This window comes from Cupressus sempervirens, chromosome 4 (assembly GCF_028749045.1).
Source record: "Cupressus sempervirens isolate cs-2001-9-10 chromosome 4, ASM2874904v1, whole genome shotgun sequence".
Taxonomy (NCBI): domain Eukaryota; kingdom Viridiplantae; phylum Streptophyta; class Pinopsida; order Cupressales; family Cupressaceae; genus Cupressus; species Cupressus sempervirens.
Genome location: NC_143121.1, coordinates 716311565 through 716333528, shown reverse-complemented (window position 1 = coordinate 716333528; position 21964 = coordinate 716311565). Strand labels below are relative to the sequence as shown.

The 21964-nt window shown below is 37.8% G+C and overlaps 1 protein-coding gene across 2 annotated transcripts in view; it reads left to right on the top strand.

Annotated features, from left to right (window-relative positions):
- LOC149563280 (NAD(P)-binding Rossmann-fold superfamily protein) overlaps positions 1-15665 on the top strand; it is a 38389-nt gene extending 22724 nt beyond the window's left edge. Inside the window, exons 3-5 of one of the 2 annotated variants that reach the window (XM_089826629.1) lie at positions 9872-10143; positions 11967-12163; positions 15034-15665. In XM_089826629.1, the coding sequence (XP_089682755.1) occupies positions 9872-10143; positions 11967-12163; positions 15034-15474 (910 nt within the window). In that variant the 3' untranslated portion in view covers positions 15475-15665. The remainder of the gene's footprint in view (positions 1-9871; positions 10144-11966; positions 12164-15033) is intronic. The other variant, XM_089826630.1, reaches the window with a different exon arrangement.
- The last annotated feature ends 6299 nt before the right edge of the window (positions 15666-21964 follow it).

Genomic DNA, 21964 nt, shown 5'->3' with positions numbered 1-21964 from the left:
GACACAGGTTGAGTTGATTTTACGAAGGCTCACTGTTGGTTTTTCTTACTACAAGTTGGCTCACTGCTTTGTGGGCTAGCTACCCTTAAAAAAGAATATGGTTAATCACCAATACATATAGGCTCACTGTTATTACATGTTGGCTCACTACTTGAATATATTGAAAGAGATTGAATCTACCAATGAGCTCACTATCAACGTTTCTCTGCAATACAAAAATGATATAACAGTCTTCTATCAATTGCATCCACATGCACAATTATCAACACATTTATCTCCTGTAACAAATTTGTAATCACTTCGCATGCAAGCATCACATATGCCACTCAAACAATTGAAGACCTCACTCTTCTTATATTGCCTGATTGTATCAACCACATTGGCCAAAAAATTGGAAAAATTCCCATGATGGTAAGGAATGAAAGATGGTCCACCTCGATCAATGTAGCACGCCTCGCACATACCAACATGAAACACTATCTTTAAAGCCATCCATATGGGTACACTTGTTTGGCATCCTGTTGAGAGGCATTAAACTATATTTGGGCTTCATAATACATGAATAAATGATTTTGAGAAAATGCAAGCATTTTAATATTGGCATAATATTGCATATCAAATATCCGTACTGATACATTGCCTATCTTATCTTTGATATATTATAGCATGTACTAAATATAAAAAATTTCAACTCATAAGGGTAACAAATGTACAAAATCTGCTTCATTGTAGTAGAAAAGAAAGCAGAACAATGATTTTCAGAAATCATCTCTTGGTCTTTCTTCATCTCTAAATAATTGCTTCCAAAATGATGATGCCTTAAGATTAGCACTTCCTTCCCACTTCTATCTTGCTTATGTATTTAATTTAATTCGTGATGCCTATTCTTATGAAATGAACACTTGTAGGGTGACATAGGTTGAGGTGATTTTATGAAGGCTCACTGTTGGTTTTGCTTACTCCAGGTTCGCTCACTGTTTTGTGGGCTAGCTACCCTCAAAAAAGAAAATGGCTAATCACCATTACACATAGGCTCACTGCCATTATACGTTGGCTCACTACTAGAATATATGAAAATAGATTGAATCTACCACTAAGATCACTATCAACGATTCTCTGCAATACAAAAATGATATAACAGTCTGCAACAAATTCGTAATCACTTTGCGTGCAAGCATCGCATATGCCACTCAAACAATTGAAGTCCTCACTCTTCTTATACTGCTTGATTATATCAACCACATTGGCCAATACAATTTGAAATAGGTCACATTGAAAAAATTCCCATGGTGATAAGGAATGAAAGGTGATCCACCTTGATCAATATAGCGCACCTCACACATACCAACATGAAACACTATCTCCAAAGCCATCTGTTCTAATGGATATGATGAACACGTTACACAGTAACTACTTGGACCGAAACATAAAAGAATACAATCCATATAGGACCAAACCCAAATAATCAATCCACCATATGTTGCATGCTAAGTAGATCCAACAGTAAAACAGATAAGGATAAACATTTGAAGCACATCCTTCGGTGAACACCTATATTAATACACTAGGGCTATTGGTACACATGAATTGGAACACCAAACTATGAATATGCATAGGATATGTTGACATCAATGACGACCATTAATGGCAACAACATGAATAGCATAAACTTCACATTCTAACAATCTCCCCCTTTGTCATTAATGCCAACATTCATGAATAACAATGCAAAGCGCTTTAAAAGATATCGACAACTATTGACCTCTAAACCAAGTTGACCGATCCACATCTGTCATTTTTCACTAGACACTTAAATATTCTTATGGGAGGTAACCAATCGGTCAGAAAGAGGCCATAACAAGAAGTGCACCAATAAGAATGCTTTGATAGTGGAAGTGAGGAGGAAGGGAAAAGTCACCATTGAGGTGTCTTTAGCAAGTGAAAGTGTTTCAAACGTCACCCTGGCAGTTATTAGTGAGGAGTATGACATATATGAGAACATTTCAGCCACTTTACCTATCACATCTAGTGGTATTCCAACTGGCAACACTACCAATACAATCACTCACAACAATTCCAACACCACTTCCATGACACCAATAGAGAAAGTTACATGTTAATGTACAATATCATAAGCACCACAAATGATGCCACACCTTCACCGATAGTAACAATGCACCGATATAACAATGGAAATGGAGGTGTCACCTACAATGAGATTAAAGGAGGGGGAAGTGTCACCATCCCTAGAAGTACTACACTCACTAGAGCCTCCATCTCGAAAACCAATGACAAAGGTGCCACTTGTATGGAAGGGTGAGATAGTGCAAGTTGAGGGTGATGAGGTTAAGCTAGTGCTAGTAGAGGGAGGCAAGAGTGAAATCCATGCCACGACTCATGGTTTATTTGCCAAACTAAACTAATAACTATTGAATTTAAAAATAAAATTGAAATTTGTAACAAGTTACAATCAAACGAAGGAAACTAAATTCTTATCTTAAAAATTTAATAAAAGCAATCATGAAAGAAGCTATTTTTCTTATAAAACTAGTCATAGAAGCCTATCTCTTTGCTTGAAAAATGCTTTCAATCCATTGAGCTAGCATCATTCCTCTTCTTGCTCTTATTCGACCCAATTGCTCTTCATTCACTTTTTCACCTTGCACTTGTAGGGTGGTTGTCTCACTCACTACTATTAGTGTTTTGTTTCCTTTTTTCGTCGAAATGAGGTTAGAATTCAGATTCATAGATTTTTGTAGGTTTTGGTGGGCCCCCCAGGCCATTTGGGCTTAGGCCTAGGTCCTTAGGGTTTAGATGTCTCAAGGATGTCCCTACATATTCTAATAGTTTCCTAAAAATAGTTGCTCTAGGAATGCCCCTTTTGGGAGGGAGAGGTCCTAACTCCCGAGAATAGTGACGTGGGCGGTGGGACAATAGGAAGGCACCCCCTCCAAGTCCCCACATCTTAGAGACATCCTCTTTCTAGAAATGTGACGATTTGGTGGGGGGGTGCATCCATGTGGAAAATTGGTCACTGCAGTATTCCATATCCATTGTAATATTCCCTTCCAAATTTACCTTAGAATTTGCCCTTGAATCACAAATGCAATTAAGCAAGAGACAAGTTAGGGCTAGGATTAAATCTTTACCAAGTAAAATATCTCAAGAATGTCCCAACATCTCCTAGTAGTTCCCAAAAAAGAGCTTCCCTAGAAATGCCTCTTCTCAGAGGGAGAGGTCTTGACTCTCAGGGATAGTGATGTGGGTGGCAGGACAATAGGTAGGCATTCCCTCCAAGTCCCCACATCTTAAAGACATCCATCCATGTCAAAAAGCGTTTACTGCAATGTTCCATATCCATTGTAATGTTCCCATCTTGATTTACCCTAGAATTTGCCCTAGAATCACAATTGCAATTAAGAAAGAGACAAGTTACAGTTAAGATTAAATTTTTACCAAGTAAAATATCTCCTTTAAACAATATGAGCTTTGATTTAGATCCTACAACCATGACCAAGGATGCTCTCATATGTACATACAACAAATTAGGGTTAGCTAATAACATTTGATAATCCTAAATCAACATATAAACAATATCTATATTACCCTCTACTATTCAAACACATTAGGGTTAAAAAATAAAAGCATTATAGGTCCACTGATGCCTTCCTACACTAAGCCCAATAGGCGACACTCACCCTCTTGGCCCCATCAATAAGTATCATAGCCATCTGCTTGGGGTGGTCTACTTAATGGTGGTGGGTGGATGCATCCACATGGATCACTAATTATTTGGTATTCCATATCCGTTGTTTTGTCCCCTTCTAGATTAGCCTAGAATCTGCCCTAGTATCACAATTAAAATTAAGCATGAGATGAGATAGGGTTAGGGTTATATTTTTAGCAAGTAAAAAATATCTCTTCTAAACAATATGAGGCTTGATTGAGATCCTACAACCATAACCAAGCATACATAGATACATGCATATGAGGTTTGATTGAGATCCTATAACCATAACCAAGCATACATAGATACATGCATATATGTTTAGGGTTAGATAATAACATTCGATAATCTTAAATCAATGCATAAACAATAGCTTTAGTACTCCCTACTATTCAAACACATTAAGGTTTGGAGGAAAAAGCATGGTAGATTCACTCGAAGCCATCCCCCACATCTAGCCCAACAACAAACACTCACCATCTTGGCCCCACGAGCAAGCAACATGGACATACACTTAGGGTGATCTTCCTAGTGGGGTGCTTGTACCTACTTTACCTATCCATGCCTCATCCCCTAATGTCAATAGTCCATCATAGTAGAGTCAAAGAGATAAGAATAAGGGGCTTCTTGATTGTTCTATCTAAGCCCAAGAGCAAAGTTTTGCCATCTTGGCCCCAGTGGCAGGCAACACGGACATCCACTTGGGGTGAATCAATTATTCCCTCACTTATTATAAAACTTTTACTTTGTCGGTTGACTTTAAACAACAACAATATCAACTTCTGATTTATCAATTTACTTCATTAAGCATTCATAACATATGTAAGCCTGAAAGCACAAACACAAAGAATACCAAGATTTATGTAGAAACTTAGACTGGGAAAAACCCTAGACAAGCTAATTCTTATGAAATGAACACTTGTTATGGTGACAAAGATTGAGGTGATTTTTACGTAGGCTCATTGTTGGTTTTGCTTATTGGAGGTTGGCTCACTGCTTTGTGGGCCAGCTACCCTTAAAAAAGAATATGGCTAATCACCAATACAAATAGGCTCACTGCCATTACATGGTGGCTCACTGCTAGAATATATGAAAGGAGATCAAATCTACCATTGAGATCACTATCAATGATTCTTTGCAATACGAAAATGATACAAGAGTCTGCTACCAATTACATCCACACACAATTATCAACACACAAATCTCTTGTTACAAATTCGTAATCACTTCGCATACAAGCATCATACATGCCACTCAAACAACTAAAGTCCTTACTCTTCTTATATTGCTTGATACCATCAGTCACGTTGGCCAAAACAATTTTAAATAGGTCATCGTAAACATTCCCACAGTGCTAAGGAATTAAAGGTGGTCCACCCTGGTCAAAATAACACTCCTCGCACATACCAACATGAAACACTATCTCCTAAGCCATTTGTTCTAATGGATATAATGATCATGTTACACAAGAACTACCTGTGACCAAAACATAAAAGAATACACTCCATATAGGACCAAACCCAAGTAATCAATCCACCATATGTTGCACGCTAAGTAGATCCAATACTAAAACAAACAAGGATAAACATTTAAAGCACATCCTTCGGTGAACACCTCTACTAATAGTAATACACTAGGGCTATTGGTAGACATCAACTGACCATGAATATACATAGGATATGTTGACACAATGACAACCATTAATGACAACAAAATTAATAGCATACACTTTACATTCTAACTTTCTCCCCCTTTGTCATTAATGACAACATTCATGAATAAGAAAGCAAAGAGCTTCAAAAGATTTCAGCAACTATTGACCTCTCAACCAAGTTGACCCATCCACATCTGCCATCTTTTACTAGACTTGCATAGATATATTTATGGGAAGTAACCAACCAGTCAAAAAGAGGCCATGAAAAGAAGTGCACTAACAAGAATGCTCTAACTGTGGAAGTGAGGAGGAAGACAAAAGACACCATTGAGGTGTCTTTAGTGAGTGAAAGTTTTACGGACCTCACCTTGGCAGCTATCAGTGAGGAGGATGACATGGATGAGAACATTTCAGCCGCTCTACCTATCAGATCTGGTGGTATTCCAGCTTGCAACACTACCAATATAGTCACAACAATTCCAACACCACTTCCATGGCATTAGTAGAGAAAGTACATCTTCGTGTACGGTATCATTAGCAACCGATAGTAGCAATGGCGATGGAGGTGTCACCTTCAACGAGATGAAGGGAGGGGGAAGTGGCACCATCCCTATAAGTACTACCCTCACTAGAGCCTCCATCTTGAAAAAAATGACAAAGGTGCCACTTATATGGAAGGGTGAGACAATGTAAGTTGAGGGTGATGAGGTTAAGCTAGTGCTAATAGAGGGAGGCGAGAGTGAAATCCATGCCACCATCAACTCATGGTTTATTTGCCAAACTAAACTAATAATTATTTAATTTTAAAAAATAAGATTGAAATTTGTAACAAGTTACAATCACATGAAGGAAACTAAATTCTAATTTAAAAAAGTTAATAAAAGCAATCATGGAAGAATCTATTTTTTTATAAAACTAATCATAGAAGCCCATCTCTTTGCTTGAAAAATTCTTTCAATCCATTGAGTTAGCATCATTCCTCTTCTTGCTGTTATGTGACCCACTTGCACTTAATTCACTTTTCACCTTGCACTTGTAGGGTGGTGGTTGTCTCGCTGACTACTATTAGTGTTTTGTTTTCCTTTTTAGTCAAAATGAGGTTAGAATTCAGATTCATAGATTTTTGTGGGTTTTGGTGCCCCCCTAGGCCACTAGGGTTGAGGCCTAGGTCCATGGGATTTTGATGTCTCAAGGATGTCCCAACATCTCCTAGTAGTTCCCCAAAAAGAGTTGCTTGAGAAATGTCCCTTTTGAGAGGGAGAGATCCCAACTCCCAAGGATACTGATGGGTGTTGGGACAATAGGGAGGCATCCCCTCCAAGTCCTCACAACTTAGAGACATCCTCTTTCTAGAAATGTGATGATTTGGTGGTGGGGAGATGTATCCGCGTGGAAAATTGTTCACTATATTATTCCATATCCATTGTAATGTTCCCTTCTAGATTTACCCTAGAATTTTCCCTAGAATCACAAATGCAACTAGGAAAGAGACAAGTTAGGGCTAGGATTAAATCTTTACCAAGTAAAATATCTCAAGGATGTCTCAACATCTCCTAGTAGTTCCCCAAAAATAGATGCCCAAGAAATGTCACTTTTCAGAGGGAGAGGTCCTGACTCTCAGGGATAGTGATGTGAGTGGTGGGACAATAGGGAGGCATCTCCAGTCCCCACATTTTAGAGACATCCTCTTTCTAGAAATGTGACAATTTAGTGGTGGGGGAATGCATCCACGTGGAAAATTGGTTAGTGCAGTATTCTATATCCATTGTAATGTTCCTTCTAGATTTACCCTAGAATTTGCCCTAAAATCACTTGCAATTAAGAAAGAGACAAGTTAGGGCTAGGATTAAATTTTTACCGAGTAAAATATCTCTTTGAAACAATATGGGCTTTGATTTAGATTCTACAACCATAACCAAGGATGCATACTTACATAGATACATACAAATTAGGGTTAGATAATAACATTTGATAATCTTAAATCAAGATATAAACATCTATATTACTCCCTACTATTCGAACACATTAGGGTTTAAAACTAGAAGCATGATAGATCCGGGGGAACCCAACTAACTTTGACGATTTTCTTCAAAGACTAAAGAGGATAATCTCACTTGGGCCCATTAACGGGCTAGATTACCCTAGAATCTGTCCTAGTATCACAATTGCAATTAAGCAAGAGATGAGTTAGGGTCAGGCTTATATTTTAAGCAAGTAAAAAATACAGCTTCTAAACAATATGAGCCTTGATTGAGATCTTGCAACCATAACCAAACATACATGGATACATGCATATATATTTAGGATTAGATAATAACATTTGATAATCTTAAATCAATACATAAACAATATCTTAATTACTCCCTACTATTCAAATGCAATAGGGCTTGGAAGAAAAAAGCATGGTAGGTCCACCTGAAGCCATCCCCCACATCTAGCCTAACAATAAACACGCACCATCTTGGCCCCAATGGCAAGCAACATGGACATCCACTTAGAGCGGTCTTCCTAATGGGGTGCTTTTACCTACTTTCCCTATCCATGCCTCATCGCCTAATATCAATAGTCCATCATGGTAGAGTCATAAAGGGCTTCTTGATTGTTCTATCTAACCCCAAGAGCAGAGTTTCGCTGTCTTGGCCCCAGTGGCAGGCAACATGGACATCCACTTTGGGCAGCCTACTTAGATGGCAATCTTCCTTACACCTCCTTCCTTCCTCGTATTATATGCATTTTATATCCAATTGTACATATATGTATTGTAAAAGATAAATGTTGACAAATAATCCATAGGCAATATGTATACCACAAGAGCAAATTTTAAAATGTTAGATGCTTGTTATAACAGTTATGAAATGACCAGAGGTCTGCTGCTTTCCTATGCCAAATCTGTGTTATCTTCCTGATCGATCACTGTCATTTTTCTACTTTGTGATTTTTATTGCTGTCTTTGATGATCTACTCTCATCGTGGTCATTCCAATTTGTCCCTTATAGTCTCCATGGAGAGAGAGGACTACTGGGAAGTTGGTGCTGTTTCAGAAAGGGTTGTGTCTCTTCAATTATACTCCCTCATAGCCAATCGTTATCAGTAATGACACTTATTAATGTTTCTTCCATTGCTGATGTATAATGTCTAATTATTGCTGCTGTAATGATGGCCACTGTCTAATATGTATTTTTCCATTAATTGCTGTTCCCAATTGATGATTGTTGGTCTCCCTTTTATACCTTTTTATTGAGGGAGTCACAACCTTTCACAATGGCTACCTTTTTGAAAGACTACAACACTTCATCCTTCATCACTGAATTGAACTCTTAATTTATATTTTAATTAAATCCTCAATTGCTGATCTGGGCATGTGAATTGGATCCATGGATTCGTGATTTTTTTCCCCAAATTAGGATTAATGAATATATATACTAAAAATGAGAGAAATATACATAATTCTAAAACTAAATCATTTCATAGCATGAATCTATGAATCAAAGCCATTACGGTCATAAGAAAATAAAAAAAATAAAAAATCTGGACAAATCCAGATCCGGATCCAGCCTCTAGGGCACGAATCCGGTACCTAGGATTAAATCTCTTTTATTTAGGAAATCTCTGCCTTTGATAAATTCTTTAATTTAATTTTAATTAACTTCCTCTATGGATCGCTTAGCGCCATCATCGCTTAGCACCATCTTTGGTGCCATCTTTATTGAAATCTTCTCAGTTAGACTTTTAAGGGGCTGCGATTATATACAGGTTGCAATCTGATTATTTTAGCAGGGACATGACATCCATATTTGAATATATGGAGATGGAATAGTGCGAATAAAATTTCTAGATTCTATTTGGAAATGTTAGCAACTTGACCAATATAATTGAATAGAAAACAAATATTGAGGTGTATCGCCTCTATTCCTCTATTCTTTCTTCAACCTTGCAGCTATAATCTTCTCTAAACTAGAGACCTGGAAAATGTCAAATGAAGATAAAAGTAAATCCACTATTACAAGTAAAACTGAATTCTCAAAGAAAATGATTGCTTCTTTAGGAAACTTGGAGACGACATATAGGAAGAGGAAAGTAAATTCTAAATAAAAACAATTGTCAGTCTATTTGGATACTCAGATGAAAAAGAACTTTTCTTGGAAACAATCAAGGAAAAACAATTAATTTAAGAATTGAAGTAAAGACTATGAAAGATGAAACTGATCAAATGATCTAATTAGAAACTCAATTCAGTTCTGGAAGAATTGAAAATGGCTTGTTATCCTTTTGATAGCAATGGAAAAGTCTAGCTTACCTTACTCCTTTTTTGGGTTTTGTACTAAAGCTAGGAAAGGGGCTGATTAGATTGAACTTTGCATCATCAATAAGTGTGACTGTATAAGTGCGTGTTTATTTGTTTCTAACATGGTCAACTTGATCTATTTATTGCTGAATTTCCAACTTAGCAGGTTTCTGACATTTGAATGAGCATTTATCTTGCATGACAGAAAAAGAGATGGAAAAAAGCTTTATACATGTGCTATTAGACCAGCAGCAATTTATGGGCCTGGTGAGGAACGACATCTTCCAAGAATACTCAGCTTAGGTCAAATGGGCCTTCTAACATTCAAAATAGGGGAGCCTAGGGTGAAAAATGACTGGGTTTATGTTGATAACTTGGTACATGCTCTGTTGCTGGCAAGTATGGGACTTTTAGATGATATTCCAGGAAGAGAAGGAACTCCAGTTGCAGCTGGCCAAGCATATTTCATTTCTGATGGTATTCTTCAAGTCTCTTTGCTATTAATGTAGGAGTTTTGATAGTTGATAGTTTTCTCCATTGGTAAATTATTAAATTCTCTTTGCAGAGTGTCCTTTGGCTTAGATGCCACACCTCAATTATTTCTTTGTCAAGATCATCCATGTTCTGTCTCTGGTCCCGTCTGTGGGAATTCAATGCCAAGCATTGGCTGTGCTAGTTTACCAATTGCTCAAGCTTGTATATTAGAAGATACCGAACTGCCTCCAGCTTACCCCATTGATCTCCAACTAACTCTCCCTTTGAGGAAACCAGACCAGGAAGATGAGATCCTGCATAATGTAAAGTATAATTGGATCTCAAGAAAAATAAAATAGAAAAGCATTTCATTTCACAAATGGAGAATTTTTTCTTATAAAGTCTGGATGAGGATTAGCTAAAGTCAAGCCTCACTTTATTTTTTGAATTCCTTTGACATGCTTGAGAGGCAATCAAGAAAGCAGTAGAGAATCTCTCCAATCGTCTAATCAATTCAGTGATGCACATCAAGAGTAACTATTAATAAGTAACCAAACAGGCACATGAGCCAGATTTGAGTGCTTCTTCCAAACTCTAGCAATCTCAGGATATAGCTTTATATTTAAATTCAACCTATTCTTATTTGGCTACAACCTAATTTAGATAGTAAGATAGAATCTTTATATATGGTTGGCAGTTAAGGGATTTGGGATAGTTTAGTTTGCAGATTGCAAGAAATAAATGATGTGATTTATTTCCAAGCATAATTTCTCTACATTGTTTTTGAGTAGATTTATGTATAATAACAGGTTATGCAGTTCCGATGTAATTCAACATCCAATTTTAACATGTTTTATTAATGCAATATTCATTACAATTCATGATGTTCTAAATGATGTATTTGAAATTTTTTCAGAAGGTAAGAGATTGCGTTCTCTTTGATCAAGGAACTTCCACGTTATTAATGTTTTGCCTGCAATTTTTTCAATGGATTTAAAGGTGGATCTCAAAGCTTATTACCATTTGATTTGTTTCTGTATGTCTGTACCCATACTGGCTTTGTAGGGTACATTTGTATAGGTTTTGGCATGGTATGGTGTGTAATAGCCTGCTCTATCATTAATGGACAAGATTGTGACTACACGGTTTTTTCTAGTGTAATAATAATCAACACTATTCTCAACATAGTTACTAGTTTCCAAATATTTGTTCTATAGCAATATGGAAATCTGGAAATCTAGATTCCAATTTATTATTCTCTAGCATGGTTACTTGATTTCAATTTTCTATTTTTCAATTTGGAGGTTAAATTTTTTTGGAAATCTGGAATTTAAAAATAAATTCAGTCAACTTTTATAGCAACCAGAAAGTTCAAGTGAATCGGGCAAGCCCAGCTGGTCCAAAAAATCAGATCAAACCAGATTTAGTAACTATGTTTCTCAAATTCTTACCGCAAGCATTCAATGAGCTGAAAGGCTATCCTAAGCTTTTTGATGGGGTTGCAAAGTGTTTCCTGGTGTATCCTTTGGATGCCATGTTAATAATGGAAAATATAGTTCTTCCTATTCATTTGTAAGCTAGTGGTACAATTTTTCTAACTGTCCCTCTTCTTTCTACACATTTTAATTCATCTGTATGTATAATAGTTGGCATTTGTTAGTCTCATGGAAAAATGTTGTTGCAAATAATTAACTTCCTATTATATGTTTTCAATTGTGAATACTTAATATGTCAATTGTCTAGTGCTTGCTTGTTTTATATTTATTATTATTTAATTCTCTGGCTAAATGTTTTTCAAAGTATTGGAAAATGTTTTTTTTTGGAAGGTGCTCCAGTAAATTCATTTGAATTTCTTCATCCGTTAATTGTAAGCTTGGAGTACACTTTCCCAAAGATAACAATCAGCGTTCCAACTGCTCTTACAATTGCCTGGAGTTTTTGGGGCATCTATAGTCTCTGTTATCCTTGGTTGAACAAGACATGGTTTCCTCGACCATTGATTCTTCCTGCAGAAGTATACAAGGTAATTTGATCCCTTCTAGTAAATGAGAGGATATAAGAAAGATATTTCTTTTTTTGCACACACATTCAAGTCATTTGCACTCATTTTTCCAAAAGAGTTTTCCATAATCTATTGATGAAACAAAATAACTTCAATCGCTTCAATACATATAAATAAAAATGGGCACCTTTTAAAGAAAAGCAATTTAAATATAATTTTAATCTAGATGACAATTATCTTTGTGCACAGTGTATGCAATGCATAATTGTGTGTTTTTGGCTCTTTGAAACTGAAACAAGTTGCTTAACATAACGACACAAATATTCACGGCAGGCAAAATTAATGACATGCTTATCCACATGATATGCAAGATTGAAGGTTTTATTGATAGTTAAATGATCGAGTAGAAGCGTTGATGTGCTTTGAGTTTATGTACTAAAGACTGATTTTGATGTGTGTGGAGTGAAGAAAAAGTAGTTCCATTGGAAAATTTCCAAAAAACACATAGTTGAACTTGAAGATTTATGTGCTGGTCTGTGATCAAGTGTATGGCTTGAAACTTCTTGTTATCATCAGATGTGGAAATGAATGAAAGACCATCTCAACAGATGGGCATTTTCCCATAAATGATAAATAACATCTGATATTAACTTGCAAGAGATTAATAAGGTGAAGGTGTAGTGGCTAGGTTAGCATGCAAAAACAAGATCACAACTACATGTCTAAAATAAATAGATTATAAGTTATTTCAGTTTCAACCATGCTTGATGGCTTCTTTGTTTAAGTCAGCATTATAGTGATCACTCAGACCATATCCTCTTGTAAGTTTAGAAACTTGGGGCATTATATTGGCCCATTAGAACATTTCTTTATTATGTGCCCAATTACTTACCATTTCAACATTGATTTGTAGATCTACTTTTATTAACTCTTATTAGTGATGTACTCAGACATTTCTTCACAAACTACTACTGCTATTGTTTGATGACCTTTAGTTTCTATTATTATGGAAATCCCACTTGATAGTGATTGCGGTACAATCATGCTTGGCTGTTTGCTCTATTTTTCATGTTAAACGAGCATTCATTTATATTGTGTATTCACATTTTGTAGACTGCACTCTTGACCTGGGTATTTTCCCTTGTGCGCTTAATTAAGCCTCTTAAACACCACACCCCACTTTTCTCCATTTCACCTTTTTATCTTCTTTCTTACCCTTGAATGGTATGGACACTTTAGTTACTCTCATGATCTTATGCTGAATTTTGATTTTGCAAATATTGCTTCTGTTTCACATCTAAAGTCTCCAATATGTTTCATGATATTTTAGGGTTGATACAATCCTCAAAACTTATATTCAAACAACTGGCATAATCCATGACAGAATATAATTGTTATAAATCAGATAGTCTAATATTTGTACCAAACCTGGGATTCCCTGCTTTGTTTTAACTTCTCATTTCATTCAAAATATAGTATCTGCATGCCACTTTTTTATCTTCTTATTGAATGGCCACTTACTGGCCTCTGTATCAATGCTCCCACCCCTTCAATTGAACATATCAATTGATGGCATAAAATTGCAGTTTTCTTGTGAAGGAATCATGGCAGTGCTGATAATCATTAATACCATTTTTCTTCAGTAATACTCCCAATTTAAGCAATTTATGGTTGGGCTGTGATTCTTTCCACGTCAGAACTTGAGGGTATTGATATCTTGAAACTCTTGTGGACAGTGAATCAGTCCAAGCAACATCTTGTTACTCTTGTAAGTATGGACTGAGCACTGTAAGCTTTGCAATGATTGAAATCCTTTCTGACCCTTGAGAGTCCTTCCTATGATGCTTAAAGCTGTCAAGGCAGCATACCTAACCTATATACTCAATGTTTCTTGCATGGCGATTTGGATGATTTTAACATAAACTTTTCTTCCTACACAACCCTGCTTATCTTATTTTGCTAACCATCATAATACTATTTTCCTCCAGTAATACTCCCATTTCAAGCAATTTTTGGTTGGAAAGTAATTCTCTCTCCACCAAAACTTGATGGTTTTGATATCATTGAGTGCTACTGCTTGAAACTTTTGTGGACGGCAATTGGTTCAAGCAACTTCTTTGTCCTCTTTTAAGTATGACAAGAGTACCATTGGGAACAGTTCTTTTTGCTTGATATCTATTTAAAGTTTCTTGTACATGGATTTGGCCGATTCAATATCAACTGGATGATTCATCCTCCACAACTGTGCAGATCTTATTTCTCTGACTTGCTGCTTCGTTCCTTTGCCTCTGTGAGGTCAAATTACTAGTTAGTTATCTGTGTCCACTGGCATATAACATTTTTCTACATTAACATTTTGGTTCATCAATGATAACATACACCAGGCCTAACCTGTTTCTTCAACGGCTTATGTGATATTCAGTAACAGTTGAAGTCAATGTATGAGAACAATTAACTAATGAAAGTGAATAAGAACTACAGATATCAAAGGATGGATATTTCATTTCTTCAATCTTCTCCATACAAGTACAATTAAAGGTTTCTCACCAGAAGTTGTGGCTTTGGTAATTCCCTTTCAAAAGAAACAATTAATCTTACTTGTTGGTATAATAAACTGAGGACTAAATAATTATTCATATTCAATAAGTACCTATCATGGCACCTACATAAATTTAAGTCAGAAAAAGATTGGGTGTTGTACCCTGACATTTTCCTGGGCCTCCATGGTAGAATGTGATATTTTTTCCTCTTGGATTCTAGAAAGAAGATTATTTTTTGAGCATTTTGCATTTGGAATCTATAGTTTCCTATAACTAACCAGAGACCATTTTATCAATATGATGAATTGTTAGCTGATTGCCTTTTGTAATCTTTAAAATATTGTCTGACAGGTGGGGGTCACTCATTACTTCTCTATCTTGAAAGCCAATCAAGAACTAGGCTACATTCCAATTGTAAAACCAGAAGAAGGCATGAAAACAACAATCACATATTGGAAGGAGAAGAAAAAGACGCAGTTGGACACACCTAATATCTTCATATGGTTGTATATCACTCTTGGAATGTTTCAATTATTCTGTGTTGCATTTATACCACTACCATATCTTGGCCCCCTCAAGTGGGTAAGGTGGCTTGGCATTCTTTTGTTCCGCTCTGTTAGAAATTTACAAATCCTTTTTTATGTTGCAACTCTACTTCATGTTGGAGAAGCAATTTATGCCTATTTCTTGGCACAAAGGGTGGATCAAGCCAATACAAGAGGTTGGTTTTGGCAAACTTTCACTCTTGGCTTTCCATCCCTCCGTTTGCTTTTGAAACGAGCCAAACAATGATATGAGGAATATAAGTCGAGAAGGATTGTTGAGGTCCAAATTTTTTCTGAGAATCACAAGGTCAAAAGCTAAGAGGGTTTCATACTCTGATTGTGATGTCTAGTTGGACATAAAGACCTTTATTACTATTTTCTTAATAAGGATCAATGCACTAAATATCAATAGAGAAGAATGAACGGATATTTTCTGTACTTGAGATCTGTAACTTGAATTTTCAACTTGATCTCATTTTTCGTGCTTCCATTCATTAAATGTTATTTACCAGTAAAATATGATGCATATTTAAACATTATTCCGGAAAAAAAATGAGGACTCGTTAAAGAAAACCATATATAATTAGTTTTACACATTGATTTTGATTGAATCAATGTATTCCTCCAATTAGATTTACAGAAAACCAGTATTTTGAAGTAGTACATAAATTTCAACGCAATGAATTAAATCATCACCATCATCAAATTTGGTAAGTTTATGAACTGACTTAATGCCTAGTGTTAATTTATTTTAAAGTAAAATTGCAAATTGAATCCTTAACATGATAAAGTTTGGGATATGAATTGGGATCTTTGCGTTGCCTCTAAAATGATCTAGAATTTAAAGATCACGATTGTTTTGACCTGAACTTGTGGCTTCAATAAAGGACTAGTGAAACTAAGATAAGCCACATGAAGTGAAATGTGCATTTACAAAAATCACTTCACCACTTACAATTATATGGTTCTTGCAAGACTGAAAAAATGGTGGCACTAGAAACAGCACACCACTGCAACCATCCTCTCTTATGAGGACACCTTATAGGTTTATAATCTAGCATTATTTTCATAGATATTTTATCAATGTCGAGCGACTCAATATCCAGTTTCCTAAACGTGTTGAAATGCTCAACTGAGCATTTTAAAATGTGCCTAATTGATAGTTAGGGAAACATTAGAAATGAAAACCCATTAGGAAGAGAACACGCCACTTTGTGAGGTAACATGCTTCGTTTCATACCTATTTTAGGCAAGGAGTTTGAAATTTAATCTGATAATCAAGGGTGTTAAGCACACACCGTGGCTTAAATGCAAGCCTCTTTGCCTTGTGAAACCCTGCCTCAAACATTCAACCGAAGTTGGTGAATGTAAGATGAAACCTTTTACATGACACTTTAATGGATGTATAATACAAAAATGATGTCATACCATGCAAATAATTAATTCAAATATATGATTAAAATCTCCAATGATGTAATCGATGGGAAAAAAGAGAGCTTAAGATTCTTTGATATTTTTCACATTTTGTAGTATTGAAGTTCAATTTTGATGGAATTTCAGAAGTTGATTGTGGTCCACAAAGGCCTTGATGGACAACCTATTTTGATCTTGGTGATTGATATTGGCAAAGACCATATAACAAATCAAAGCCATGGCACTGCTAAATGGGTTGCAAATTACAATGACCTGATGTTGGAAGAATCCTTTGCGGAAAATCAAATTGTGATTTACACAACAAATGTCCTAAGGTGTGACCATGGAGGTAACTCAGTAGCAAATGGAACAAGGTGATTTAGTAGTAGTTACAATGAAACATCTTCATTCACGTGAGAAGCTCTAACATTATATATATACTTATTGTTCATAAGCTTCATTTGAGGCCTTTGTTAACTAATAGATTGCATTATTTAAACGATTTTTAGTGCAATTGATTCATTCTTACAACTCACTATCTTCATTCATTGGCTTTAAAAAGGAATTCCTTTTTATTGCCTCTCTAACCGTTAATCATTTTTAAAAATAACACTAAATTTGTACCCTTTTTGAAGTTAATGGTTTCACAAAAACTAATTAGTGTCCTTTAGCATCCTTGTTAAGAATTAAATACATGCCCTTGCATAAGTATGATATCTCATTATGGGGATGCAAAGAGATGTAGTTTTCAGACTATAATAACTGACTTGGTTGTCTTTGGAGATAAGATAAGATAAATCTATTAATTTCCAACAAAAGAGCACCAAGAGTCTAAGGGATTGAAATCATACAAGCAAGGAAGCAACGGACTACAAGACACCAAACGGTCTAGGAAAGAGTAAGTGAGATCAAAATAAATAAAATGACAAAGGGGCCAACAAGGAGGCAAGAACTAAGGACCCTTCTTCCGCTAAAAGAACTCCAACACTGAACAAGATGAATCTGGGCATGGACCTCTGGTCTATTGTTGTGACTTGTCGGAGTGGTGCCACTGAGGAGTGAAAGTAGTAGTAGTAGTAAATCTGGTTTTGGGTCTCATAGATTGAGAGTGGCTAGCCATGGGGGTATTGTTGGTGTTGGAGGTTCGCTTCACTGCCCTTGTCCGAAACAAGGGGGAGAAGAAGAAGGTGGTGATGAGGGGCTGATTCGTGACCTTCTAGGGGGTCAAGCGCTACAAAGTGAAGTCCCAGAGCTACATCGCCACCTTGAGATAGAGCACCAAGCATCTCTAATCCGTATACATGAAGAAAGTTGTGAGGGAACTATACTCTTTGTATAGGCAATAGAACCTTCCCCTGATCTCATAGTATGACGACCAGCGGAAGATGAAATGGGTCTTTGTCTCGGCCTCAGACAAGAAGCATAAACGATAGATTTGGTCCTCTATGCTCATATGATGATCAGTCTGTATCTGTAACTGGTGGGAGCCGACTTTGAAAGATCCAAGGGAGATGCGTAGGGCATGGCACCGGTGCCGCAATAAGTAGCTAGGTCATGTAATAACCCCATCAGTGATAACAAAGAAGTGCTCAACATAAAAGGCCATCTTCGGACGTAACCCCCTAACTGGGTTACTCCAGGTCGTGGTGATATGCCATCTATAAATATTTGTCTAACATGCCCCTTCAACACCTGTGGTGATGGGAGAAGATGGGCAAGAGCATCCAATGAAAACTAGAAGGGAGGGAGGTGGTCAATATCAATCCCAGTAGAGCTCAACAAAGAGGTCGCCTGAGCGTACCAACATGGACCCCTACAGGAGGGATCTGAGGTAACAACTACAATAGAGGAGCAATAGGCCAAGTAAGAATATCGGTGACGACTAACCGCTGAGTCTGCAAAGCCACGGAGACAGTGAAGAAACTGGACCAAATAAAAAATGGCACTAACTCTGAAAGGATGAGATCTGAATTCTGCCAAAATAATGTCACCGAGGATGAATCTATGGTATCTAATAATGTGTCTAAGAAGCAAAGTCTGAACATGCTCAATAAAGGCCCAATCCGAGTCAAGAAGAGATGGTCCCCAAACCACTAAACCATAAAAGCACTGTCGGCCTAACCAAGGAGTCCGAAAAAGACAACTTGGACATCGTGTCCTGGAAGTGGTGTCTAAAGCATTGTCGCTCTAGCATAGCAAGGGAGCACATCCCCTTGTTAACTCTGGGCTAGATGGTCGATCTCATTCTGAAGCGATGCCTTGAAAAATTGACACCGAGATATTTGTAAAAAGAAGTGATCTCAATCTCTTGTCCCTGAAAATAAAAGTGCAAATCAAAGCTCTTAAGATGGTTGAAGACCATAACCCGAGTCTTACTCAGGTTCATAGTCAGCTATCGTAGGAGCCCAGGTCATCAAGGAGCCTCTGAAGACTATTGCAAGAAGATGCTAAAAGGACCACATCGTCAGCATAAAGGAGAATGGAGATCAATACCTGGTGTAAGTAGCAACCATCACCTGGGAGCAAAGCCTCTCTGAGGAAGGTCTCGAGCTCATCAATATAAATGTCAAACAGTGTGGGGGAAAGAGGGCAACCTTGTTTCAGCCCAATAGTGCTCTGGATAGGAGCCGAGAAACCCTCAAGGGTCCTGAATCTACCCACAATGTTCTCATATGACCTCATAATAGTTATCAATAAGATCTCTGAAATCTCGATTCTGAGCCGTTGGAAAAGAGCCCCCTGCAGGACGGTGTCAAAGGCCTTATGAAAGTACGAAATAATAGTAAACTTTCGCAACATCTGAGAAACAAAGTTTGAACATGCTCAATAAAGGCCCAATTTGAGTCAAGAAGAGAGGGTCCCCAAAGCACAACCATAAAAGCATTGCTGGCCTAACCAAGGAGTCCAGAAGGGATAACTTGGACATCGTGTCCTAGAAGTGGTGTCTAAAGCATTTTCGCTCTGGCATAGTAAGGGAGCACATCCCCTTGTTAACTCTAGGCTAGATGGCCAATCTCATACTGAAGTGATGTCCCAAAAACTTGACATCGAGATATGTGTAAGAAGAGGCAATCTCAATCTCCTATCCCTGAAAATAAAAGTGTAAATCAAAGCTCTTCAGACGATTGAATACCATAAGCCAAGTCTTACTCAAGTTCACAGTCAATTGTCGTAAGTCACAGAAGGAGTCCAAGCTGTCAAGGAGCCTCTAAAGACTCTCGGGAGAAGATGCTAAAAGGATCACATTGTTAGCATAAAGGAGAATGGAGATCAATACCTGGTGTAAGTAACAACCATCAACTGGGAGTGAAGCCTCTCTGAGGAAGGTCTCAAGCTCATCAATATAAATACCAAACAATGTGGGGGAAAGAGGGCAACCTTGTTTCACCCCAATAGTGCTCTGGAGAGGAGCCGAGAAACCCTTAGGGGTCCTAAATCTACCTACAATGTTCTCATATAACCTCATAATAGTCATCAATAAGATCTTTTAAATCTCGATGTCTTTGAGCCGCTGGAAAAGAGCCCCCTCACGGGACAGTGTCAAAGGCCTTACGAAAGTCTACAAAATAACAGTAAACTTTCGCAAAGCGATGTCAAACATCCTCAATAATAGCTCGTAATGACAAGGGAATAAAGTGCGCCAAAACAACTTGGGATTCTAAGAAAGCATGGCGAACAAGGAGCAACATTGGGAGTTAATGAACGACTGTTTTCGAAGGAAAGGACGGTAAGCAGGACAAAGGCTGGTGTAAGGAGTGATGCAAGTGTCAAAGGTCGAATGCAAGTGGTGATGATAAGACTTACATTCATAATTGAACCATTGGTTCATAGGGCATGTATTACACCGCTTGGAGCAACGAAAAGGACAATGGGGGATGGAAAGGAGAGTGGACTCCCATATCACAGCTGTCAGCAAGTCAAACATAGCGGTAACTTGGTTGATCACGGAGAAGCTACCAATGGGAAGAAGTCGTGTGAGATGGAAGGTGAAGAGGGCAGGGTCACTCTCGGGAAGTGAAAGTAGGCAGGGGAGCAGGCTAGGGAAACAAGGGGTGGGGAAGGTGAAGCGAGGGGGGGAATAAAGCTGACGGCGGGGGAGAAGCTAAGCGAAAGGCTAAGGAGAGCATGATCGGCCAAGGGAAGGTGAGAGATGGAGAAGTGGCGAACTGATTGAATGTATGGGGTTGAAGCAAGAGCGTAGTCCACAACACACACCACTAGAGTGTGGCTAGCAAGTGAAGAGCTCGGAACTAAGGAAGCATGAGAGGTTGTTCAGAATCACCATGTTGAAGGACTCACACATTTGGAGGAGGTGACGCCCATAACTGGATAGAAGCCCATCACTGTCTTTGAAGGTGCGTCGGAGCCCAAGGCTGGTTGTATAGTGCAAGACCAGTTTGAACCACGGTCATGTAAAGGTGTTTGCAAGTCTCTAGTTCGGGCATTAAAATCTCCTAAAATAATGTCACCCCTATCCGTAAACATGGAAATGCACTCTTGTAAGTCCGAGAAAGGGTCTTTGTCCTCTATACTATGAATAGCGTACTGAGAAGAGGCAGGCGGTAAGTAACAAGTAGCGATGAAGATATCTCTCTGACGATGTCTAGTGTGACTAGTATGTCTGATGCGGATCCAAAGGAACCTAGTATGTACATCAATATAGATGATCAAGGTAGCCTTGAAAAGATTGTCCTTAATTAGAAAAGCCACGCCTCCAAAACCTCGAACCGCACCAGAACTACGAACCTCCTCTCTGCATATGGATAATCATTGATAGCTTGCAAACCCCAAAAGGGGACGATTCAGACTCTCATGAGTCTCCATGATGATAAGGATGTCTGCTGAGCCAACTACGTCTTGAAATAGGCCAAGTAGGGACCATAGCGAGCCATTCTAACAGTTAACAAGAATAGAGTCAAAGGAGGACCCACTCTTGTCAAACTGTTGGTATGTGCGTCATTTGGTCTTGTCAGTCAGTCTTGATGCCCAAACACTAAGGGGGGAATCACATATAACTGCCTTGAGATTCTGAATCACAACCCACTTCCCACTACTCCTAGCCTCGACAACTAGGCCCCTCGAGTGTTTCAACTCTGCCACCTATGATTAAGCGAGATCTTCGTCCAAATAAGTTTTGGTAGGAAGAGAGAATAACATCTTCTTTGCTCTAAGGGCTCGTAGCCTATCTGAGAGGGAGTGAAACCAGATAAAGAGGGTGTCGTTTGGGCCTAGCCAACATCTGTCTAGTGAAATATCTAAAATGCCAAGTTGGTCTATAGGGAAAGAATGTCCAGCAACAAGAGGGTTAGAAGTGGAATGGAGAC